The sequence below is a fragment of the Micrasema longulum genome, unplaced genomic scaffold (genome assembly GCF_059751315.1).
Source record: "Micrasema longulum isolate JH-2025_06_02 unplaced genomic scaffold, ASM5975131v1 h1tg000508l, whole genome shotgun sequence".
NCBI classification, from domain to species: Eukaryota; Metazoa; Arthropoda; class Insecta; order Trichoptera; family Brachycentridae; genus Micrasema; species Micrasema longulum.
This window is the reverse complement of record NW_028277705.1, coordinates 104,085-131,593: the sequence shown is the minus strand read 5'-3', so window position 1 is coordinate 131,593 and position 27,509 is coordinate 104,085. Positions and strand designations below refer to the sequence as shown.

General features: G+C 31.1%; 1 protein-coding gene across 1 annotated transcript in view; it reads left to right on the top strand.

Annotated features, from left to right (window-relative positions):
- LOC148280964 (multicopper oxidase 3-like) overlaps positions 1–27,509 on the top strand; it is a 101,258-nt gene that overhangs the window by 49,585 nt on the left and 24,164 nt on the right. The window contains exons 2-3 of the mRNA XM_088227478.1: positions 8,152–8,251; positions 9,390–10,525. Of these exons, the coding sequence (XP_088083604.1) occupies positions 8,152–8,251; positions 9,390–10,525 (1,236 nt within the window). The remainder of the gene's footprint in view (positions 1–8,151; positions 8,252–9,389; positions 10,526–27,509) is intronic.

Below are 27,509 nucleotides of genomic sequence, written 5' to 3'. Positions count from 1 at the left end.
CAGAGTTTCTTTGTTTCATGTCCCGACTAGCTAGAAAATTCCTGTGTTTAGGAAGGAGCTTATTTTTTACACGTGTGTTTTTTTTATTCCATTAAATTATGCTTAATAGATACAAAGAATAATAATAACATTAGAAAAAATCAAAATAAATATAAGTTAGAAAACATGCAGGTAATAATAATAAAAATAGAATCATTAAAACAAATAAGAAAATATGCCATTAATAGTAAAGAAATGAGACATAATTATTATAAATTAGAAAACATACCGATAATAATAATAAAATAAGCATAAATACACATTATAAAATATAACATTAGTAATAAAGAAATTAAACAAAAATACAAATTGGAAAACATACCGATAACATTAAAAATTGAAGCATAAATATAAATTTGAAAATATATCGTTAAAAATTAAAAATTGAAGAACAAAAACAAATTACAGAATATACCATTTATAATTAAAAAATTAAAGATACGTGTAAATACTAGCATTAATAAAAAAAAAATTGTTATAATTTTTACAGCGTGAATCCAACTTCCCGTAATACTGAACTTCCTCATTGCACATAAAGCGTTAAAATATGACTTTCGTAAAGAACATACAGACTGCTCCAATGAAACAGGTTTCCAACTAATAATTACCATAATGCAATCGCTCAGTGCTGATCGTTACGGTTTATGGTCCCTTGAAATGTAGGTAGTATGGAATTTGTTGAACAAATCGTTTTTCTTACCGGTTTCGGACAATGTTGGTAAAAATATTTTTAGCGGAGTCTACTTTTGGTCTTAACGAATTTATAAAGATATTCCTTTTCATTTTTTGGTATTTTACAATGGTAGGTAACTATTCACATTGGAATTTTTTAATAGCTACGAGGCATTTTTAATGAAAACATTAAACTGCCATTAACTTATAATTGACCGAATAGATGCTGCTAGTTCAGACCTGGGACTCTCAATGAATACGAGCAAAACTAAGCTTATGATCATTGATCGAGCTAATAAAGTAGCGCCATTATTCTTACTGCGCAACTAAGAAAGAGTCAACAATTTCATTTATCTAGGTTCTCTCATCAGCGATGGCGGTGGGTGTGAAGGTGAAATACGGCGACGCGGTGGTATTGCCAAAAGTGCTATGAGTCGGCTGGTGAAGATTTGGAAGAATCGCAGTATAACCATTAACACCAAAAAGAGACTGGTGAAGGCCTTGGTTTTCTCAGTGTTCATGTACGGTGTGGAGTGTTGGACACTGAGGGAATCTGAAAAGAAAAAAATCGAAGCTTTTGAAATGTGGTGAGGGCGGCGAATGCTGCGGATTCCGTGGACGGCCAGACGTACGAATACATCTATACTCCAGGAACTGGACATAGGAGAGAGACTAATATCCATGTGCGAGAAAAGAATCCTGCAGTTCTTTGGACATATTTCCAGGGGGAACTCTGATAGTTTGGAGAAAACTTTTCTCCTGGGAAGTGTCGAAGGGACAAGGTCGCGTGGACGTCAACCGACAAGATGGAGCGGCACAGTCACTGAATTATCAGAATCATCACTGACGAATGCCTATAGAAGAGTACAAGAACGTTTCAGATGGAGGCAGACTGTCAACAGGCGAGCCATGCCTGGAGTCAGGCGTAATCACCATCCTCAGACATGAGGCACGGATTGAAGAGTACTTGTAAGGCGATGTAAAGTTTTTTTTGCGAATGTTTTAAATATAACAGCTTCTTTCTGTTCCAGTTACTCTTAAAACCTTCCGCATTGTATTAATAAAAGTGGTAATTACTTAGGGTAATAACACGCCGCTGGCTAATAGAGTCACCGATACGGAGAAAAACCTTTCTATGATTATTAACCACGGAGTTAGCTACAGATTACAGCAATAGAACGGGCCATAAGTACTAGGGTTGAGAATTGTTAGCGCAAACCAAAACCGTCCGTTACACGTTTGTTGTTAAACTAAAAACCAAACTAAAAAAATTGAAACGCTTATGTTCTATGCAATGGAGCTTAAATGGCTTCTCTAGTGAATTATTACTCTTAGGATAATTATCACTTTTACTACTAAAGTAATTTTGTTTTCATTAAGGTCAATGGGCCCCCCGTTGCGTAACAAAAAGTTAAATTGAAAAATGTTTCATGTTTCATAATAAGGTATTTATAAGTTTTTAAAAAATTATTGCAGTAAAACTCTGTTTATACAATCTCTAGTCGTCCAGATTGCCAAATATCCGGATTGGTATCAGGAAACAAAAACGATGTTATAATAACAAATAAAATTAGACAATTAATTTCGCTGGACATGCTAAAGTAAATTTTTAATATGATTCCAATTCGCTTTATTATTTCAAAATTAATAAAAAAGTGATCTTTGAGTAAATTTAGTTTATTTTGAAAAATTGTAGTAAAAATATTCTTTCCGTGCATTCTATGAATAATTAGGAAAGGCTTGATCAAGGCATATAAAATGAAATAATCTTGCAATGATAAATATACGATATCTACCTTTTAAGGAAATGAATACATCGGCATATTAAAAGTAATTACAATGCAAATTAAAACCGATTTGTCGATTCTCGGGCTGAGTACCCACGGCATATTGTATTGATGCAAACTGTAACTAACTTCGCGATTGATAATCCTAGATTAATTTTTGTGCGTATGGGCGGCTTTCAGTAACGCGTTATTTTTCTGAGGACCGAATATTTAACTCTTTGGCCCATTTCTCACGGATCACTTAAATCCAAACAGTACAGTAAAATGAGAGTGGATGAACATTTATTGTATTATTTTGTATGAATTTAAAATATATTATTTAGAAATAATTCGGCTTCGTAGTGTAACAGTAGCGAGCGGTTTTTTTTTATCTACCAAAAATTATCATAATTTTTTACCTACATATAGGTTCATATAAGTCATATATAAATTAGCTAATTCTCAGGAACATTATCTCCCAGCTTCAGCTATTGACAACAGAAGATTATTACCAATAATCCATCAAATTAACTCAAACAGCAATTATTATCAACTTCACAATAGTAGCTATTTTATACACTGTTTTAATAAAACGTTTTACTTAAAACAAAAGTAAACTTGAAAAAAATAACAATTACATTTAGTAGATATTATTTTCATTATATTTTAAATGTCAACACGAAGCTTTATGCCAACTCCTTCTAGAAATGAATAATGCCAAAAAGGACCGCGTCGAGCGCTACATGTCATGTCATAATATGTCAACTGTATAATATTAATGACAGATAGGTCTTAAAAAATTATGTTTAAATAGTATTGTTCAAATAGACAATCTTACTCAAGGAGGAAAAAACAGCAACTGGGTTTTACAAATTTAAATACAGTACATTTATTTCTATGAAGAAATAAGCTGAAGTAATATGCTGAAGTAATCTGCTATTATAGTTTCTTCATTTAATGGGAACGGACTGGATGATGCGCGCGCTTATTAATATTTATATTTACTTTTTGAGGAATATATAAACGGTGGCGGTAATTTAAAATAAATTTAAAAAAAAACATTTACTTTCCACAAATGTGACTAGTATACAACATTATTATCGGTAGTCAAATATAATGGTAAGCTAAGCATAATCGCTTACATGGATGATTTGCCCCTGTTATTGCGTTTGCCTGGCATTAAATATATTAATATCCACCCTACGTTATTTTATTGTGCCGAGTGGATTTTAAAAATGGTATGAAATAAGCCTATCGGTACATAATTAAACGTAACATAACGCTTTCTTTTTCTATTGAATTTGGTCATAGCAAAAATAGTTGCATCGCAAAAATTCACTGAGAAAAAAGTGTCTGAATAATATACTTTCTGACATTTATGAAACCGAATATAATACGAAATAGAGCGTAAAATTTATCAGCGGCTTCGTTCATTTCTTTTTATTTAATTTGCTTGTTTCTTTCATATTATTAAAATTACATTTGACAAAACATCTATCTATCTATCTTCTCTTTTTCTTGTGAAAAGCCGCAAATAACCATTAAAATATAACATTAGCAAATATTGTAAAGTTCGTATTACACGTGTCTGAAAATGGTAGAAGATTTGCGCAAGATCTTGTGCCTAAACTTAGGCCATTTAATTTGCTACGGGAAAGCTTCCAGGATTGAAAATTGCGTGTAAGCATGTGCACTGTGCGGTACATAGATGTTTTCGTTGCCATAACAGATAACGGTCAGTTTCACAGTTGAAAAAATGAGCTTTCTTGTGACGACGCGACTACTAACAAGCAATAGCATAATACTAGCAGGAAACGGTCGGTTATCACCGACTGTTACATGTTTTACCTTTTTCACTGTTTTGCAAACAGATCATAATAATACTTTGCTTTACTTATAATAAACGCCGATTTTTTCGGCACTGAACTAAACTGTATGTTTTGGAACAATCCCTCGACGTTTCAATACGAAAATTAAATATAAATATTTTTTTACAATTTACTCACAGCGTATGATTTCTTTTCCATCAGACAATTTATTTTCTAAGAAAGCGACTTCGTCAAAGGGTTTGGGATTAACTTTATTAGTATTGCATAGTCGGAATGATGTTTTTATCGACAATAATAATAATGTAAGTGAAGTTATTTGCAATATATATCGATTTCTTTACCGCAGTACTCACTTTCCTAGTAGAAATTGCATCGCATTTCTAGAAAATTACAGTTAACTAGATTACAATGGTTCCAATTTGCAATAATGATATGAGACAGTTCTCACAATATGTTCCTACGTTTCTGCTTGTTGTTTTATTCTTATGTAGAAACCAGAGGATTCCAACATTTTTTATTGATGATTATATAAATATATTTGGTTTATCATGATTATAATACTTATTTTTACTATTTTATACAGCTTAAATTCAGCAATAACAGTATCATGGATTTTGTAATATAAAATGATAATAAAAAATTTACGCATGTAATCTTGAACGTAATATTAAAGTATTACAACAGAGATGGAGAACACTTAAGATAAGGGAATATGGAAGTATTTAGGGCTGATGAACTGTTGTTGACTAGTTTTTTTATTTTTATTTTTATTAATTCATATAAATACATATTACAAAAAAAACGTCTCCGCAACTTTATGAGGTCAAAAGCCCTAAGTTGAGTTGGGAAACAACAAAATAGAAAGTAAAAGCATGCATATAATTAAAGAATATTACAAAAAATATATAACATAGACATTAATTTCAATAAACATTTGGACAACACGCTTAAGTGGCTCTTTACACACCCTGTGATATTCACTATTCTGCCCATGTTCAAAGATCCATATTTCTTCAATTCTTCCATCAGTTGATTTTTGTGAAGTTAAAGAGCCTTAACTTTTATTGATGCGGGTAAGATTCATCTGACTGAATTCTTTTACCTGCATGCTGAAATGGTTTTTTATTATTTTTATTTCTTCGTAATAAATTTTTATAATTCAATTTTCAAAAATTATGACTTTGACCTGAGAGTAGCCATTGAGTCGAAATTGCTCGTTTAATTCTATTTCACATTCAAAACTGTATTCTTTACCCGCGAGGATACGGACAGAAAATAGTGCTGGATAAAATCAAAAGCATGTTTTTCTTTGTTATACCAGTCCTTGTTTGTAGAAACAATCATATTAAATTCATCATCATCATCATCGTTCCCTTTCCGCACCTAATGATGCATAGGACACTGCATTGGTACACCAATCGCAGCGTATCTTGATCATTTTTGTTACACGAAGGTAAGATAATCAGTCTCACGCTTCAGGTACCAGTCCATATAAATATCAAATATTCTAGTGTGAAAACACCCATTTAAATAAATATTTCACATCAACCATGTCGGGAATCAAACCCGAGACCTCTTGCATGGCAGGCTAACGCGCTGACCATTACACCACGAGGCCGGCAAATTTAATTAAATTCAGTTGTGTCATAAACTTTGTGTTCATATTATAAGATGGAATATTTTTTAAAAAATAAAGCACATTTTTTTAAAGCCTTAGTTATCTATATTATGAGCTACTTAAGCGATATTTTTTAATTAATTTATCGATATTAATGTTTTATGTGTAAGTTTACCAAATAATATAAATTTTATGCTTCTTGTTAACATTCAACTTCAGTCAAGATCTAATTAACCAATTACCAAATTTTACGAACTTTTTCGTATCGTAAACGGTTCGTAAATTCTTCAAAACGAGTTTTCTTCCGATAAAATTCACGAAATGAATTTGTCTGGTTGTATGGCGAAAAACAAAAATGCATGCAATGTTTCGAGTTTGTCCAAATGTTTGTAGATAGGCTGGATTTCCTCCCTAGGGAGTTATTGAGATCGCAGAGAGAGAAACGAAGCTAACCGGTATTAAATGTATAAAAATAGGATAAGGTGAATTGGTTCAGCCGGATGAATATCACCCGCATAATGACGGTTTCAGCTCTTTTATTTTACAAAAATCAACACATGGAGGAGCTGAAGAAATGTGGATGTTTAAAAATAGGCAGAATGGTTAATGTTACACAGTGTGTAAAGTGGCACTTAAACTAGCCAATGACAGTTCAGTTTAAACAAAGTAAATTGAAAAACCTTGTTTGATCTGTAGGTCCTCTTTTTTAAAAAATAAATCCCAATTGTTTCAATGATTAACTGGCAACCCAGAGAGAGAACGATTTTATGAGAATGGAATAGGTTTTTTTTTTTTTTTAATTATTTAAACCGATCAACAGGTAATTAAATCCTTATTGATTAGTATATAAACAAGAATTTAAAAGTGAATTAAAATAAACATGTAAAAAGTATGATCAAAACATAAGTTGCATATTGTAAACAGCATAAATATATATACAAAGAGATAATTATTATAAAGAGACAAGACATTATTGCCCTGTCGGTAAGTTTCACGTTTCAAAAAGTGAGTTAATAATTTATTTTTTGAATAAGTCTGCTGTAGGAATACATCAACCGAGCTGTCTTTGGACACTTCATTGTAAAGCCTAAGCATTCTCGGTATTGGTGAAATAAAGCCAGTAGTGGTTTTGTAATTTTCCACAGCTAATACAGTGTTTGTACGAGTGGCGCGATTTGGAACATTGATGTTGATTTGAGATAAAACATCTTGATCTTACCGGATAAAATTGAATGTAAAACTAATAATGAAGCTAAAGTTCTCCTAAATTCCAAGCTAAAGATATAAAAATATTCCATTCCATCAAAATAATTATCGAAAGTATTGATTTGATTGTCGAAATAGGTAATTAATCTGAGAAATTTGCGTTGCACGGATTTGATTAGCTTTTTATGGATATCGTAGATGGGAGACCATTTTATAGAATTAAACTCTAATATCGAAATTCGATGCCGGCAAGATAAAGGATAGTAATATAAAACTGTGAAAAGTTAAGTAAGAGAGTTCTTAAGATCTTCTATCGAGATGTGTTGTCTTTTTTTTACTGATTAGTAATTTTATTATCATACACATGTCCGTTGTCTATAGTGAGACAATTTTTTTCTTGCGACCTGACAAAATATACAAATGTTTTTCTTACTTTTAAGTAGCTTGTATTATATATGTTTCGCGTGTACAAAAATTACTGTTACTTGGTAGTTTATTTGTTAATTATTACAATTATTGTCGAAAAATAATATTTTAAAAGCTTGGTCAGTAAAAAAAATAAAAAAATATCATTGTTACACCGTTGTCGAATTGGGTTGGATAAAAAAAGTTAAATAATCAATCAATAAATGATTAACAATGATTATTGTTTTGAGTTTGGCAAAGTAGATATATAGTTAGTGGATTTAATTTGAGATGAATGTCTGATTTACTTATTACATTTACTCATATGACTAATTTTATTAGAATAATATTTTATTATTGTTATCAAAAACATTTTTCACTTTGTGGTATGTCATTTTACACTTATTTGTTTATAAATTTGCATAAACCACTTATTTCTTTAAAAAATTACACTTCGACCGGTTTCGAGGTTACTACCTCATCGTCAGGAATATCATAGTAACCTCGAAACCGGTCGAAGTGTAATTTAAAAAAAAAAAAGTGGTTTATACAAATTTGTAAACAAATAAGTGTAGAATAATATTTCTTAAATTCTTACAATTCTTAATTTTTTCAGAGGAATACTTCGAAAGCTGTGATCGTCCCTGTCACGAACTAGACTGGCCCATGATTTGCAGAGTAAAGCTAACACTAGAAGTATATAAATCATTAAGCAAGTAAGTTTTGATATTTATACGATCAAATAATAGTATGACTTAAAAATGAGTTTTTATAATTAATCTAACTTTTTAAGAAAACCGAAAAACAGATTTAAAAAAAAACTGGTTTTATGGCAATCTTTACCGTAAAACTATGATACATAATATTTATTCTGTTTTGAATTGTGGACGTAATTTCGATAAACTTATTTTAACATACACATAGTACAACCATGTAATCAGTAAATATTGCTTGCTTAATCAAAACATAAAATTATTATTTGAAAGCGCTGGTAGATCGTTGATTCTAATCATGCTTATAATATTTTAATAATGATTAATGACACTCATATACAACGTTAAAAAAAACATTTTACGAACTTATCACAATTTTTTAAATAATTGTTTACTTCTTAAAAAGTCATCATTAATTAATGAGAGAAAGTCTGTAATAGTGCACTTTGATCAAACTGACATTAAAACCTGTAAATAATGTATTATGTTATGTGTTCCTCGGTATTAAGTAAACCCCTCTGTATTTTCTCGTTAGTTTCAAAATTAATGACAGCAATAAATAAATGGTTTATAGATGTTATTAAATTTGTATCCCTTTTCAGTTTGGCATACTTTTAGTAGCAATAAACTATGAGCACCTGTGTTTTTTTCCTATATCCTGTAGTTAGGTAAAAGCAACTCAAAAGTAACATTTTGTGATACTAAAGAATAGTGGAAGTACATCTATAAGCATTAAAAATATTTTTTTCGAGAGTCGTATTAGAAATAGTTTACATGCAGCAATAAGTTTTACCATTTAAATATAAATCGTCAACAACAATGGTTTCGAAACTTTAAACTTGAATTTCTGAATAGTTGCTGATTTCGTTTGGTGTGGTCGATCACTAAATATTTTTAACTCGTTATTGTGATGTCGAAATTGACCTTGTTTAGTTTTTGCCTTTTAAATTGTATAAGTACTACTGCCAATCGAGCTGTGAAAATAAAAAAAGTAAAACGAAATCAGTAATCGAAAGAAAGCAAGACGGCTTATAAAAACTTTAATAAACTAAGTTTTTTTTTTTACATTATAGTAACATCAAATTTAAAGAAATTTATACATTCAATTCTTCCATGCTGATTTTTAATTTTTGTTCAACAGATCTTGCAGGGGATGTCCAGGGAACGTCTCTGATTGTCAGCGTCCCCATTGCGTTAGCGCGGATGGACACTCTCGTGGCATACTGGCTGCCAACCGCCTTCTTCCCGGTCCTAGCATTCAGGTCTGCGAGAACGACATAATGGTTATAGACGTGGTCAACCGCGTACCGGGTCAAGGCTTGACTATTCACTGGCGAGGACAGCCACAGATCGAAACACCTTTCATGGATGGAGTACCCATGGTCACGCAGTGCCCCATCCCGAGCTATACAACTTTCCAGTATAAGTTTAGAGCTGCAGCTCCTGGAACACACCTCTATCATGCTCATTCAGGAGCGGAAGCTTCAGACGGACTTTATGGAGCATTCATTGTCCGCCAACCAGACAAACTAGAACCTCAAAAGAAGCATTATGATTATGATCTTAACGAACACGTGATGGTGATTTCAGAATGGAGCCACGGTTTTGCGATTCAGAGCATCCTCGATACTCTTCCTCTTCCTGTAGAATCAGTATTGGTCAACGGAAAAGGGATGCATAAAGATAATTCTTTGGACATCGAATCGGACATCGATGCGCCGTTATCAGTATTCACTGTTGTTCCAGGCAAAAGGTATCGATTCAGAGTCGCCTATGCAGGTGGTGTAAAAGGCTGCCCAATCACACTATCGATAGATGATCATACTGTTCAGCTTATAGCTTTAGATGGTCATCCCGTTGTTCCGAAAGAAATTAACTCGCTAATACTCGGCAAAGGAGAAAGAGCCGATTTCGTCTTAACCTCCAATAAAGACATTGACTCGTACTGGATCAAGGTATCGACCGTGGAAAATTGCGAAACGCCCATCTTTAGCGCTGCGGTGTTAAAATACGACGGTAAACAAATAAACGAGAACATTGAAAAAGAAACGGTTGAATCAGCTGAAATAGTTGAAACAACAACAAATATCAATTCAGATGTTTCTGACAGTGAGTTAAATACAGTTGCAGGAAAAAAGTGCACAGAAGAAAGGACTCTTTGTGTAAGTGAAGTGCAAGCTTTGTATAAAATACCAGAAGAGCTTAGAGAAGAAAAAATGCAAACGTCAATATATCTGCCATTCCACCATAAGATGGCCGATCATCATCCCAACTCAGGTAAATGCAAATCGTGAGAGTCTATTTGTAGATAAAACGCATTTTTTTTATTATCGAATTGAACGTCTTTACTCTTTGTCTATAATTTCTTGTTGAAAATATCATGTAAAAAATAATTTACGAATTCCTATATTTGTACAAAAAGCAATATTCTCAATATCAAATAAACTAGTATTTCCATTTTCACTTGAATCCGGCAACACATGAAACATTTCGGGTTCCTAAATCTTAAATGAATTTTACCGACATTACGCAACTACTTGTTATATCAGGTTAGTATTTTCGAGACAAATTTTGGCTGTGGTTAGTTATATAACTGGAGAAATGTAGTTACTACAGTGTAGAGATGAGGTAATAGTGAACGTCGGCGTCGGTGGTACTTAGGACATTATGCTACGGGCTGGGTATGATGCTCTGCACGATATGAATCCGATGTATGAATACGATAGTTGTGTGGTTAATGATATATTGTGAACACTTTATGGATGTCGAAGGTATTAACTTTTGACTGACACCATTACCCGAGGATCGAATGGAGATCGAGCAAATTTGTGTGGATATTGTTCATTTTAGATATTGTTGATGTACATATCATACAATATACCGTTCATAATAGTTAGTGTTAACATAGCAATCGTATTGAATTATGATGATTTGTTCCGGAAGTAATAGAGATGCATTAGGTGATAAACACACCATCAATTGTAATTAGGCAATTTTCTTCGTATCGTTTTATTTCCCATGATTATTTGCAGCAAATTTATTTATTTATTTATTCATTTTATTTATTATTTATTTATGTCCGTGTCGAATTATAATATGTATGTTTTTATTATATTAAGCAACTCTTTCTCCATTTGACACGGTCCTTAGCTTTTCACTAGGCACAAGATTTATTATTCATATAATGTTTTGCATTATGTCCCTTTTAATTTAAACGATTTTATTTCAGACCTTCCAGAATGAGCTTTAAAACTCCTGGGTACGTATTCTGACGGGAAGTTAAAATTTATCTTCAATTTTATCTACAAAGTAAAATTAAGTTTTCTGTATGAGAAATAGAATATGTTGTTTTTTATGTTTTTTTTCGGAACGTGTTAAATTACCGGTTACCGACGAAGATACTGAGAATGTTTATACAAATATACACACTTTCGTACGTAAATATCGATATAAGGTTATACCGTCTCAATATATACCGATGTAGATAGCCGTTCACAATAGTGACCCTGGGATAAGGATACATTATCATGTACTTATGCCATATAAAATCACTTTCATAGGTTCAAAATTGCTAAAAAGTTCCGTGTCTCTAAGATATTCAAACAAAAATTCTACATGATTAAGGTTTCCGCTCTTTTACTTCACAAAAGTCAACAGATGAAAGAGTTGAGAAAATGTGGCAGAATGGTGACACATGTTACAAAGTGTGTAAAGTGGCCACTTAAACCAGCCAATGACTGGTCATAAGCCCTGTAAATGCCTAGACTCCCATATTCCCTTCCTAAAAATGTTTTCAATCTCTGTTGCAACTTAAAAAAAAAATATGAGCGACTCCCTACGGAAAAAATCTAGCCAATCTGCAAGCATTTGGATATACTCAAAACATTGTTGAACAAAAATTTCTTTTTTTTTTAAACACATTAGATATCAATATAAAATACACATTATGTTAAAATAAAGTTCATTTAGGTAAGTAATTTAAAGAACATTGGAGTAGCAATAATCAGATCACGTAGATTAAATTTACAATCAGATTTATTTGTTATTTTTTAATTTAATCAAACAATTAATTTTCAAAATAAAAAAATTATAACATTATATTGTACAATTTCAATGAAAAAATTTAGTAAACCAATTGATTTTGCTAGTATAGAAATAAGGTGTCTGTTTATTAGACGCCAGTATTCAGAACCAGTATCATTATGAATGTAGGTACAATTATTTACATTCGCCCAAACGCAGAAAGCGTTGTCGATGGTTACATAAAAATCCCAAATCTCAAACACGGCCCGCGGCCAAACGGAAAAAGTGGACACCGACATAGGTAATAGTTACGTAAACCTTGTTACTATCACAAAGTAAACTATTAACCTAGAATGAACGCGTGTTTATATTTTGTTTCGTAATAGACTAATTTTTAAATTTCACGATGTGTTTTGCGTTAGAGCGTGCGTTCCTTTGTATGTAGGTATATTTAAAACACGTGATTTGTGAAAAAAAAATGTTCACATTACGCACGGACGGGTAAACCCTGTTCAACTAGACAAGATCAGTTATATTGATTTGATATTTTTATCGATTGCGCGGTTAACAAGCACAAACCTAATACATCACCAATTACGCATACAACACTATATACACATTTCTAAACGGGATAACAAGATGAAATGAGAATAGGTATCTAAACATTATTTTATTTGTGTTAGTGTTGTTATTGTTTTGTGAGTTTAGAATAGGGTTAGTGGAGTGTAGTATATACAGTTTGGTATATGAAATGATGTGTGTAGAATGTAGTGTGCAGCGTTGCCAATACTAATTTTGCAAATTACTCAAAAATGTAGATCAAATTACCCAAATGGGGAGAAAATTAAGTCCCGATTTCTCACAAATTCCCCAAATAATTATATCAAGAAAAAATAGTTTTGATAAAATATGTATAGAATAACATGATATAAAAACTGGCTAGAGTTGTGAGTGTAGCGAGGGTCCACCATCGGCAACTTTTCCATTTATGCACATATAATATTACAATATTTTTTAATTCAAACAAAATAGAATTAAGCTCTAATCATCCTCGATATTTCGAGGGGACGTTTGTGGGCTTTTAAAAAGAATTAAAACAAATTTTATTAATAACCTACCTTAAGATTATCTTGCGCTTTTTTATCAACAACTTTTAACAACCATTAATAAATTTTTGCACGAAACCGTTATTATTTTGAAAGATAATAAAAGAAAACGCAAGCAGTCGTTTGTACTAGTACCTAATGTGCTCATTCAACTGTCATTGTTTTCATTTTCCGTTAAAATGGGGATCCCTAAATTACTATTTGAAGTTGATATTGTGTTACTTTAAAAAATAAATCGATTTCATTTGAAATAATATTAATGTTTTAATCACTTACCATCAAACTATCGATGTGTTAGTTAATGATAAATTAATAAATGGTAAAATGTTTAAATCCCCGCATTTTCTCCGCATAATACCAAACCCCGAAAAATCCCTAATTCAGTTGAGATTCCGCGCAGTTTAGGGAATTCCCCACAAATTGGCAACCCTGGTGGTATGTTATGTGTGTTTCGAGAGTAGATTTAGTTTTTTTTTAACTTGTTCTCTTGTGTGGCTGTAATTGTCTTCAACTTAACATTGACTAATGTAAAATAATGTCTTTCTTGCGACAAAAAAAAAACCTATACAATTCAACTACAAACTAAAAAATATTTCCCTTTCAATGCTTTCGTTAATAAATGATCTTGGCATTACTTTAGATAGTAATTTTCCTATCGTGAACACATTGATAATATTGCAAACAAATTTCTCAAACTTCCCGGTTTTGTCAATAGAATGACCACGGACTTCAAACATATTAATGCCATCAAAACTCTTTATTGCTCACAAGTTCGACCCCATCTAGAATACGCTTTTCCTATTTGGTCTCCATTCTACAGAACTCATATTGACCATATCGAGTCTGTCCAACACCGTTTTCTAAGAAAAAAGGCATGGTTGCTCGGATTACAAAGGGCTAATTATTCCTATTTTGAAATAGAGCAATCTCTTAATGTGTCTTCATTGCTTCTGCAGAACTACGTAGAACGAGATGGGCCTTATATGCATTTTTAAAATACTTAATGCTATAATAAATGTCCCATCTCTGTTGCAATTAATTTATTTTCATTTTTCCAACCATATCATCAGAAGTCAAAATCTGCTATTTATTAAATCTTTTAAAAGCAACTTTTGTTTTTATGCCCCGATGTCCAGAATGTGTAGACTAGTCAATTCGTCACACGACTTGGAATTCTTTGGGATAGATCTTCCGGCTTTTCCTAGATCTTTTCGCGACTAAAACAGTGTGGGATGAAGTTGAATTGGCATGGTTTAGCTCGAAGTCTTATATGTCTTTCGTTTTTATAAATATATTGTATTGCCCTTGTTGGTCTTTGCTAGTTTTATGTTCTTTTTGTCTAGTTTCTTGTATTTGTGTTTCTTCATGTAACTGTTGTAATTAGGTTTGGCCGTATAGATAATAAATAAATAAAATACTTGACGTATCTCCCTTTTTTTCAAATGATTAAGTTGAGTTTATTTTATCTTCAAATGAGCATTTTCAAACCGGATTTGGAAAGTAAGATTGGTATAACTATGCTGGATTTTATTTCAAAAATATTTATCATTGCTACACGAAGAACGAATGTGACTCGTGACGCCAATATATCAATACATCTAGATAAGAGATAGCACGAAGATAGAACGCATAACAAGGAAGACAGAGACGCTGTTCTATGCTCGGTATATGTATGAAACAGATTTAGTCGGTTACTGACAGTGAGTGGGATGCACGCACTTAAAATGACCGGCGTATTAATGATTTTAAATTTATTTTGCTATAAAAGCGGAAAATTATTTGATTACTTTTATAAATTATACAGAAAAATATATTAAAGAGTATGCTTCCATGTTTTAAAAAAAAAAAATTAGAATATTCCGTATTTTGCTTGTGGCAACACGATGTTACATTGCCGCGATCAAAATAATTATTTACCACAGTCTTTTGAGAGTTAAAGGCTAAATGTTATTAGTGTCAATAAGACTCAGCTTCCGTTCGTAGTCGTGAGCTGAGTCGTTAAAAAAGTCCAAATAGTAATGAATTTTGAGATGCTCTAGTAAAGCATTTGTTGTTGTTTAAGAATGTGGTGCATTGAAATTTATTTCCCGGGGATCGAACCCAGAATAAGTGACCTTGAAATTATCATAATTCCCCTTTCCATTCCCAGTGGTCTATAAGGCACTGCATTTGTACACAAAAATATTTTAAAATTTCACGTAGTGTTCTGTGTTATAGCGTGATTACCTATGTAAATAATATAAAACACGCGATTCGTGAAAAAAACAATTTCATAATACGCACGGGCGGGTAAACGCTGTTCAACTAGACCAAGATAAAGTATACTTATTATTTTTATCTGTTTTGAGATTACATAGATCTTCAAGACATTTTAATCAAGAAATATAGAATATGCATACAGTTTTGTTTCTAAACATGTTCAATTACGGGTTACCGGTGAAGACGCTTTAAATTTTTATACAAAATCACATATTTTCGTCCACTAATACTGTTTTTTTTTTTACGTAATACCGTCTCGATATGTACCTAGCGTTTGTTACCGCGGCCTTGGCCTTTTTTGGCATGTCTTTCTACATTTGTACAATCACTAAAATATACAAGATCTTTCAGTTTTGTCATTGCCTAAATGTTTTTTGAATTTTGTTTTCTTTTAATCATGAATGAAATGTTAAATATGTACATATTTTAGTGGCGTGCACAGGGTTTTAAACTAGGGTAGGCAGTAGAAAAAATAGTACGTTTTATATAAGTAATAAATCTTACCAAACAGTTTCCTTCACTCGTTACATTAGTTTGAACCACTATGTTGTTAACTTGCAGTTATTGTTGAAATTACCTAAGCGACAACAAATATAAAAAAAGCTAAATTTATATAATATATTACAAGCCAAGTATTGAATGCCTGAAGTGGCCTTGATAAAGGCCAATAACTTTGTTTACAATTTTAAGAGTATACAGTCCGTTTTTTTTACTCATTTGTATATCAAATCTACTCGCCAATCTTTTGTTAAATATGCTTTTATAACATCGTCGTAAGAACTGCCAGAACGCTTTAAATCCAAAACGTATTTAAAATAGTATGTAAAGATTAAACACACATTTCTGTCACTATCACAAATTTCACAAAACTACATTTAATTTTTTTCTTTAACAAAATAAACATGTACTTTTTTCTCGAATGTAAAAAATGAAATCAGTTTGAGAAATATTGGACTGTTTTTTATAACATAATATTTGAAAAAACACGCTAGATGTCAGTAACGTGTTTGTTTTTTCGTTGTAAAACAATTTCTAAAATAAGCACTGCTTAAAAAATAACCCAAACACGCGTAATTACAACAAAAAAATAACCCACACATACACGCATTGATCATGTATACAACAACTAATACATGAAAAAATAGGCATTTTTAGTTCGTGCCTCTGCCGTTAGCGGCGCGCCGGCGCCGATCGGAACGAAACACGACTTAATTGAAAAACATTTGGCGCATATTTCAAATTTTACAAATAGCAAATCGTATTTATTATATTATTTTTTGTTATTGTTTTAATAAAATTCTAGTAGGATAGGTACTACTTATGTGCTTATATGGAACGCACGCCACTGCATATTGTATACCTAAGCAACATTTAATTATTGTTACAATAAATTCAAAACACCAGTTTGTATCTAGTATCGTTGAACAAGACTGGAAAACGATGCATGAATTCCATAAGCGTGCATAAATAAATTTGATTTTTCTCCGTTTAATTTTCAATCATTTTCTATTTCAGTTGCAAACAATGACATATTGGTTAGAAAGTGATAGAACTTCAATAGGAAATAATAACTATCATTCAATCTAACTGTACCTATTTAAAAAGGTTTAACATGTTTTACTTTTTTGTATCCTTTCATATTATATTATATTTATTTTCTCTTGTTTGAAGGATGAAAGGAGGGAAGGATAATTTGGGGTTACTCCGTATGGATCCCCCCCCGCGAAATGATTTTTTAAGACAGTCAACAAAAAAATTATAATATCTTTTCATATGTGCGTTTTCATTATTATTGCTACATTTTTTTTTACAAGTGGAAATTAAACGGAGTGGCTTTTCACGGGTTCGCTTTTTTTCTCATTTTTCGCATTGTATTAACTTGTACATAGAGAACTATAATTTTGGTTTATTTGTAAATATTGTAATTTTTTGTTACAATGGCTGTTGTTTTCTTTAAATAAATAAATTGGCTGTAAAGATATTCAAACACTTTTACTTTCTGAAACTAATATTTTGAATGACGTATATTTTTTTAACCCCTTTGGGCCTATTTAGGTATTTAGGGTCCCCCAGGTAGCATATTTTTTTATCATCATACTGATTTCATGTTTTACATAATCCTACCCCGTAATGTTAAAAAGTACCAACATTATTGAAATATTTTTTTCCCAAATCCTTTCAATAATAATTCACATTCGTCTTCGCTTTCCCCAGTGCAAACAGCCAAAGTTTCAATTAAACGCTCTGTAGTTTAATATTGTGTGAATATAATTTATTATAATTCTATGATTGTTTATAGATGATGGTCAGTTTAAACGTGTGATTTTTGCTACTTAGGGGTATATTTCCAGCCATAACCACAAAAACCCGATTTCATGCTTCACATTTTACATGCATTCCCTCTCCCTATTCTCCGCTGTACCTCCATGCAACGAGTGACGTGACATTAGATCAGTGATCAGTGTTGTTCAACGCGTCACAGCGGAAGCAGCTCGAGGTCATATAGCATCCTCTTCCAACAGTATTTTCTAAAAAAAATGTAATTAATTAGTATTTCTAGCATTTTAGGTATTTTATTCCTCAGGAATTCTTGGATTTTTTTCACCTTCAGAAAATGTTAAATAAGTACCAAATTCATGATTTTTGAATGTTTTATTTTATGGTTTGAAATTTAAATTACGTATTAAATTATTTAAAACACGTAGCTTTAAGTGTGATTTTTAATTTTCTAAAGACATATGCATTTAATCGAAATCGGTCAACATGTGTTGACATTTCTAGTGACAAATTTAGGCTCTAATTGAAATACAGCTAAAATGACATTTATACCTAAGAGCTGTTATCTCTACCTGTCGTTTTGATATGTTTGTTGTTGTGTATTCTGTTGCTTTTATAAAATACATATATTAAATTAAAACAATAACAATCCTTGAACGATTTTTGTCCGGATGGGCGGCTCTACAGCTGTGGCGCCTTATTATTCTGAGGTTTAAGTAGAGAGTAGAGCGAAACTGTTTTTATTCATAATTATTTATGATGATGTCTTAAAAAATCCACTTTCGCTTTGCCATTTTTGAAAGGGATAAGATAATCTTTCATACGAATGTAATCCGTGACTGATCTTGTTTGGGAAACATTCCACGGAGGCAAATGAAAATGCGTCCGTAGAATGTTTTTTTTATTGTCGGTCTTTGACAACTGCCATCAATCTTACATATTATTTTGTGTATTAATCAATCAAACAATATGGTGTATAAAATATGATTCTCATTTAATAAGCATGATGTTTGTAAAACATTATTAATAGTTTTATGGTATGATTTTTATTTTTAACTAATCAAATATATGCGGCAGTCTAATATTTTATCAACGATGTTTTTTTTCAGTAAGTTTTTTTGAAAACAAGAACTAGATTTCACACCCTAGGGAGTTATTAAGATTATCATATTACGGAACTGATAATCTGTGTTGCACAATGTTCATTTCAAAATTTAATTTTTAAAATTCTAACGAAAGACAAAGAACAAAAAGAAAGACAAAGGATTAAAAATTGAAATAAAGACAAACACAATACGACAATACCGGAATAATATCACATGCATACAACATTCTAAAACGAGACAAGGACGATCGAGACTAAAAAATACTTTTTATACCTCCAGTTTGTTTGATTATTGTTTTTCCAAAAATTAATACATAACGAGTAAAATTTACTTGGTAGTAAACTTAAATTTAACAAACAAAGAAAATACTGTAGAAAAAGCTTACAAAATGTTAGGGTTTGTCATACGATCAACCAAACCTTTCACAAGAACTGACGCATTAAGAAAACTTTTTTTTTTTCATATGTACGTAGTGTCCTAGAGTTTAGTTCGCCGATTTGGAATCCTCAATATAATACTTACACAAATCGTATTGAACATATTCAAAACTATTTTCTTAGACAATTAGATTTAAAAAAAAATGTTTCATTTTCAAGTAGGTCTGAGTCCGCTAATTTTTACAAGGTTCAAAATGACGCAACTCGGCGTACCATGTTGGATATGAGCTTTCTCTACAAAATTGTTAATAACCTTATTGATAGCTCAAAAATTGTTAGAGGCATTTCATATCGAGTTCCTAACTCAATGACTAATTATTTGAAAAATAGCACTTTCGAAGAATACATATTACCTATAACGACAGTTTTTGTAAATACCATATTTTTATCAGATCTGTTTAAGACATTTTAAATTTATCTCCTGCTTGACTTTTAACTTTTAATATCTTTCAATTTTAACTTTTTAATTTTGATTCTTAATTTTAACTTTTAATTTTAACTTTTAATTTAAACTTTTAACTTTAATTTCAATTTAAACTTTTAATTTTTATTTTAATTTTAACTTTTACTTTTGATTTTAATTTTAATTTTAATTTTAATTTTTAACTTCAACTCTTAATTTATACTTATTCATATGTACATCTACTACCTGTATCTAATTAATTATTGTTGGTTGTGAATTTTTACCAAGAAATATAAATGTTCATGGAAGCATCTCTGCTGAGAGGGAGGAGAGTTGGAGCTATACAATGTCTTCTCCCTTTATGTACTTTTTATTTAATATTCATATTGTTACTTTTTTAGAATTTAGTAATTTTTCCTCTCTCCTGCATTCATAAAAAAATAGTGTGAAATCTGTAATTGGTCTTACTTTTTTTAATTGTTCTTTTGTACATTTATAAAATGACTGTATGATTTCCTTAATAAATAGATAAATAAATAAAATAGAAATACGTATACACGTACTAACCATTATTTGGACTCGTGACATTCTAAATACAGTCAATGAGGTATAATAGAAACACTTGTCAAGATTTACAAAGTTGAATAATCATTTGAATTTAATGTCATTATGTTAAGTTAAATGCGATCGCGTTGCTTTTGATTGACGCATGAACAAACTAGGATAAAAGGTCACACTGAAACAGGTGATGGACCTTTTATCGAAACTTTCTCCGTCTCAATAGAAATTATTCGCCACCAAGAATGACACGAATCTTTGGGCACCAATTGTATTTAACTAGAAAACTATTACAATTACATGTATAGTACGAATCTAGATTTAGTTCGTGTCAGGGCGGATAAAAATATGGTTTTGTGTGTGAGAATCAGACTCGTGGACTTTTGTTTTCTACTCGGTGGTTACTCTCAAGTAAAAATCTAGAAAAAGAAAATCGAGTGGAAGGGTAACGTAAAATATTATAAAGAAATAAATTCATAAAATAAACCGGACGAGTGACCAGTTTCATGGCCTTCGAGGCGTATTGTAGTAGCTGGCGTATTTCAGCGCGGCGGGGGCGCGGTGAACTCAGACTACGAATTTTCCGCTCTGAATGGAAAAGCTAGATTGAAATTTCTGAGAACACGATACGACGTTATCAAAACCAGAATAACTGGTTTAACTATAATTAGTCGATTTGAAAAATTACTGATTAAGCACCGGTTTTGCAAGTAAGTTTGATTTCATTTTTAACTAATATTGGGTAAACATGTCCGGTCATGTGTCAAATAGTAACTACCCGATTTCGGCCGGTAAGATGCATTATAATCCGTTATGTTCAGCGCCTCTGCCGCATTTGACATAGACAAGTATTTTGACATATTGTTAAATAACAACGTGATTTTCGAGTTTCGATCAAATAATCATTTCTCTAGTTCTCCGCTTAGTTCATTTGTGATGTGTGATTGTTTCCTATATATGATTTACAATTCTAATATTATTTTACTCCGCGTTGTATCAGACAAAGATTGTATAATGCAAATAGTATAACCATAGAATTAAGAATAGTCCAGAAGGAGCGTAGAATCATATTTGAATACATCGTACGGTGTCGAATAATTCCTCCACTATGCTCCACTTACGCCGCGCGCATTCGCGATGCCGCCGCGTAATGTTGCACGATGGGAAAAATATAATTATAACATAAACGCAAGGTAAAAAAAATCAATCTGTTAATTTCTCTAAAGTTTTATTGTGCACGCGGAAATATTGATTGACACAACAGAGTAGATAAGTAAAAAATCATTTAATAAGAGTAATTGAATTAATGAACTTTAAACTTAAAATATAAAACAAATTTTATTTTACATAAAACGAATATTTTTATATCACGGTAAATAATATTTGATGTTTTGAAGATAATGTCGGTCAAATGTTCACGATAGAGTTGTTTAATCCGAGATCCAATTTTCATTAGTTCTTGCATTAGATGAGCAAAGTAGGGTAACACATAAAAATTAATACTAAAGTTTAAATTTATCGTAAAATACTTACAGCTGATGGCCAGTTATTGTTACAAACGGTTAACTCTTCAATGTCCAATTTTTCTTATTCTAACTAAAAATATATTTATGTTTACTGATGAAAATATTGGAAAAAATAATTGAAAAAATTCAGTTTTAATTTCATATTTTAGTTTACGTAGATAATATGCTACATAGGGGATTAAAACAAAAAATAACAATTCTTATGATCATTTTTTAATACAATAATGAAAGTTGCGAAAACTTCAAATCTTTAAAAAAAAAACAAAGAAATCACCATTTGAACTTTAGCTAAATTACACTTTTGACCGAATACGTTCAACTGATTTTTTGTATCAAATTTTATAGAAAAAGTTTACCCTGGTGGCAACTTTTTAAAATAAATTATAATGGCTAGTATATATTTAATATAATAAACTAGTCGCCGAGTGATAAACATGTTTGAAATCACTTTTATACACCGATAATCGGTATGTAGCAGATCGTCTACATTGACAGTTCCTTGCGCTGATGAACGTTTGATAGATTGTTTATAAACTTGTAGAACAAGATAATCTACGAGCTCCATTAGGAAGTTTTATTGTTGTATTGATTTATTTATCATAAAGTCTCATAAAATGATTGTCAATTCAATCTATAAAGTTAGTTGAATTGCTTAAGTTGTTTAATCTGTGACAAGTGTAAAATCAAGACAACGATAGCGTATGGTTCATTTGAAGATAACAATAATTTGTGAACATCAATCATCATTCCAAATCCGCTTCCTAGTTGGAGCGGATAACGGATAACGGATTTGTCATTCCGTTTTGCGGGTTGTCATTGTACAAATATAATAGCTCGTTTAAAACAGCATGCTAGACTTATTATTTATTATATTTTTGTAATTTTCTTTTATTTATTTTAAAGAAACGAACAGTCGACAGTAAAATAATAACATTAAGAAAAAAAATACAGTTTAAAGACAGACCGGCAAAGTTTCTAAATACAAATCATACATATTATTAAATAGTGTTACAACAAAAGGATGTGTTTATGTGTATTTGTATGAGAGTAAGTGTAGATGTGTGTTTTTGTGTATCAGTGTGGGAGTAAGTATTTAGGAGTATGCATCATTAAATAGTAATGGGATCATATCGCAACCAGAAATAATAAATCTTAATTTATTTTTAAATAAATTAAGGTGTATGTAAAATATATCAATAAATGAAATAAAAACAATAAAGTTAGAGCAAGAACGATAGAGGAAAGAGTGTTGTGCATAGTTAGAGCTACAGACTAGCAGATGGAATAAATACTTATTTCTTGTCACGCGAAAGGGGACATTAAGATTAATTTAAAAGAGTAGGTTAAAAGAGTCTACTTTATTATTTAATAATTTATGTAAAAAGCATAATTCAGATACAGTGCGTCTATTTTCAGGGGTAAAAATCCATTTTGTTTGGCAGATTGGCTGTAAGTACAAAGCGTTTTATTTTTTATATAATTTAGGTATTTTAAAATATTTCGTTGTATGCTCCAAACAACGGATGCAAACTTAAAATTAGTGGGTGCAAAAGTGTTATATAAAGTTTTTATTGTATTTGGTTTTTTAAAAGGTTTGGAAATTTTTAAAATGAAGCCCAGCATTTGGTAAGCTTTTTTAACAATAGAATTTTATGAGACCCAAACAGCAATCTATTATCAAAAATAACTCCTAAGTCTCCAATCTCGTTACACCGTGATATGGAATTATCTTTGATCGTATAATTGTGCGTTAAAAAAATTGTACAAATTTGTAAAAATTTTAGTAAATGTCATTGAATAACATTTTGAGATATTAATGTACAATTGATTTTTATTACAGTAATCAAATAGACGTTAAAGAACTTCTTGGATATTTACACAGTGAGATATATCATTGACAGTGGCAAAAATCTTGGCATCGTTGGCAAAAAGTAGAAATTGAGAAAGTTTAAAGCACTAATATTATATATAGTGCAAAATTGAGTTATGTTATAAACGCATTGCCAGTATTTTTGGTCAGGAGCCCCCAGAGATAAATATATTCATCGATCTTGAATATGATGATTCACGCGATGAAATTTTGAGACTTATGTATGCAAAAAATATCTAAGCACGTTTGCATCATCTTGCAGTCTTATTTTTTTAATGAAATAATTATAACTTTGATTTTGATGAGCGGAAACCAGTGAAAGTTTTAAGCAGTTGCAAAATTTTAAAGGTTTAATTTTATCATGCAAAATTTAAGTTTTTTGTTGCACTTTTAAAGATTTTCATATAATGAATGTTCGAGTATTGATATTAACTGATTTGTACTCACAAGATGAATCGCTGAAATTAACACGAGTTGAAAAACATATATATTAAAAACCAATGACTAGAAATTGTGTTTTTTTTTTTCAAATTAAATCTGTTATTATTATTCCTATGTATATGATACTACTTTCAATTGACATAAAATAATAAATTAATTGTTTTAATGAATTTGTTTTTTTTGTGTTCGAAATAATGAAAACATAAATTTATTTTTTGAAAAATGATACCCAAAAAAATATTCTCCGAGATAACAGTTACAATTTTTCGAGACTTTTTATAACACTAGCGTTAATTCTGAAATATTGCCCGTTACATTGGCTCGCAATGTTTCAAGAGATGTTAGTTTGTTTCCATATAGAAGTGTTTTTAAACTTATGCGTCGCGATCTTGGTGGTTTGCGGTCACAAAAAAACTACAATAAAAAATATATAGAGACCCAATTTTTAGAATAATAATAATATGGTCTAGATAGAAAGAAAATGTGCCGTCGTTGAAATCACTGGTATACCAGTAGTACAATAAAATTAAGGTCCTGGGGTGACGTCAGATTATCTTTACTCGTAAAGGGGTCGCGAATTTCAAAAGTTTGAAAAACACTGTAATAAAAAGTTGAATTAACGTAACCCTTAAAGGAAATTTGTAAATAACTCAACAGCGTCAAATAACAGAATCATGTATCAACACAATTGATTGACCTCAATTAACAGAACCGTCTTTAGAAAAATGCTGTCGTCAAACTTGTCACAAAGTAAATTTGTAGGAATCACACGGAAATCAATTCTCAGTTTCATCTGGCCTACGATCGTATTATGGACACCGCAGAAACGAAATCACATATTTCTTGTGTGTAAACAATTAATTACCAAAACGCCTAAATTACAAATGTCAAATCATTGCTGACATGCGCGGATATCAGCCATATCGATAAAATCGCTGACAGCCAAGACTGTAGTATGGTTTTGCAAAGAGCTCCTATAAGTTAAGCAAACTGAACAATAATTTATAGAGTAAATTTTCACGATTTGCGATTTGATATAAGAATCAGCAGGAATGGTGTCAAGTCTCGAAAAGAATTTTGTTTTGCATGCCAGTGTTAATAATTTGTGTTTTGTTATAGAGCACAAATAATGTAGGCACCTAAAAAAAAATTCTCCATAAGGTTGAAAAGAGACAGTATTACCAATCGAAATTTCTATCACGACAGAAAAATGCCCTTTACACAAATACGCCGTGTATATTTTCACAGTAAATAAAACATGGATTTTACAAAACCAACCAACGCCACTACTTTTTTACCATATTTTTATAATAAAAAAGGTATATTTTAACTATACGATAAAAAAATATTATACGATGAAAAAATTAACCAACAGTAAAAACGATGATTATTTCTTCGAAAGAATAATTTTTACAATAGCATTTTAAAAATTTCATAATCACATTTTGTATTTGAAAGGGAAGACCATATTAGTACAATTTGTTTTGAAAAACAATTCAATTTCTATTTTGTAAAACACAGAAAAGCATAGTCTATTTGAGCGTTCATTCCTTATTCGGGAGCGTGACAATAGTTAAGATATGCCGCGTTAGTTTACAAAACATTTCTTTAAAGTCTTCATATAAGCCTAAATAATAGTTTATGGAAATACATTATTGTATTCTTTACCGTATAATGATACTACCGTGAAAGCATTACTAATTTGTACCCATACAACTGTATCCATTCGAAGATGCTTACTGGACGTAACGAAATTGTATTAAGTGATATTTAATTTGTATCAACCGGTCAGTCCAGGTTGGTTGGCAACGAACAGGCACTAGCTTTCTTTTGGATTAAATTTAATAATGCACTATATGATGTTCACGAAATGTCTCTCACAGGTTTTTTTAATCGATTTAAAAACGTCAAACAAAAAGAACTGATCTGTGGTAAACAATTTGTGTAAGAGGAGAGGCGGTCTGACTTAATATAAACGTATTCCCGAATTTTATTCCTAGATTATGACACTACAGGTTATTGGTATTTACCATTGGCGTATCTAAGTGTCTATTGCTTTGCTTTTTTGATAAATTGTTTCTTATGGGAGCTAGGACCATCCAAAAACCCTAATAAGCGCCCTGATTTATCTGCCGTTTTCAGACGCACGGTATGCAAATATGATAAGTAATTTTTAAAAATGGAAAACGTATCAATACAGAAAAAATCGTTTTAAAACTTTTTCTTTGAAAAAAACCACCAAATCGGTTCAGTTTTGGGGTGCGGAAAACGGGACAACTAACCGTCGATTTTAGTTAGGTAAAATGAGTCAGACGTGCAGTCTTTTTTAGACATTTGACGAGAGAGTGACAGAAAACCAATGTTCAATTACATTTTTATCGAAATTCTTAGACACCATTTATCCTTTTAATGCTGAGACTTGGATCAACACTTTAAATTATTTTAACAGAAACCAATTTGTTTTGAAGATCTGGGAATACACTACTTTTGTTGTAAGTGAAGTATTGTTAATAAAATAACTACAAACTTATAACTTTAAACTTTGTTCAAATGATTTAAAATATTTATCTATTATAAAAACTCGAGCTCTTTTTGACCCAATAACCTCGCCTAAGATTGAGTTTGTACTCGTAGTAATAATATTAAGCTCGTAGGCTCGTATTACTAATATTAGCTCGTAAGCTACGAGGTCTTTAAACTATAAAAAAAAGAATTTTTTTTCCCTTAAATTGCTTTAAAATTAAAATTGTTTTTAAGGACCATGGTGTCAAAAAAAATCAAAATGAAATATTACCTTCTTCATCCATAAAAAAATATTCTCTCGTTCTTGGAAAACCGGCCATCACATTTCATTCAAAAAATTCCGATTACCACTCACTAGTAGCAATTTTATTATTTATTTATTTATTTATTTATTTACGGACAAAGTCCATTATAAACATTACAATTAAAAGAAATTTTTACAAAGGAATAAAAAAATATAAGGAACAGAAATAAGCAGCAAAGACAGATGATAGATTTTTTAGATTAAGTAAAAAGCATAGGCTAACTATACAGATTCTTTAGCTGATTTGTAAAGAAAGACATCCTTACACCATAATAATCAAGATCTTGATGATCGTTCACCCGCCTGATCATTCTGGGCAAAGGCGACTGTGCACCATAATTGGTCCTGTAGTGACCGAGGAAAAGCATTTCATTATTTCTTAGTCTACGGGTGGGAACGTTAAAAAGAATCTTTTGCAAAATTTCAGG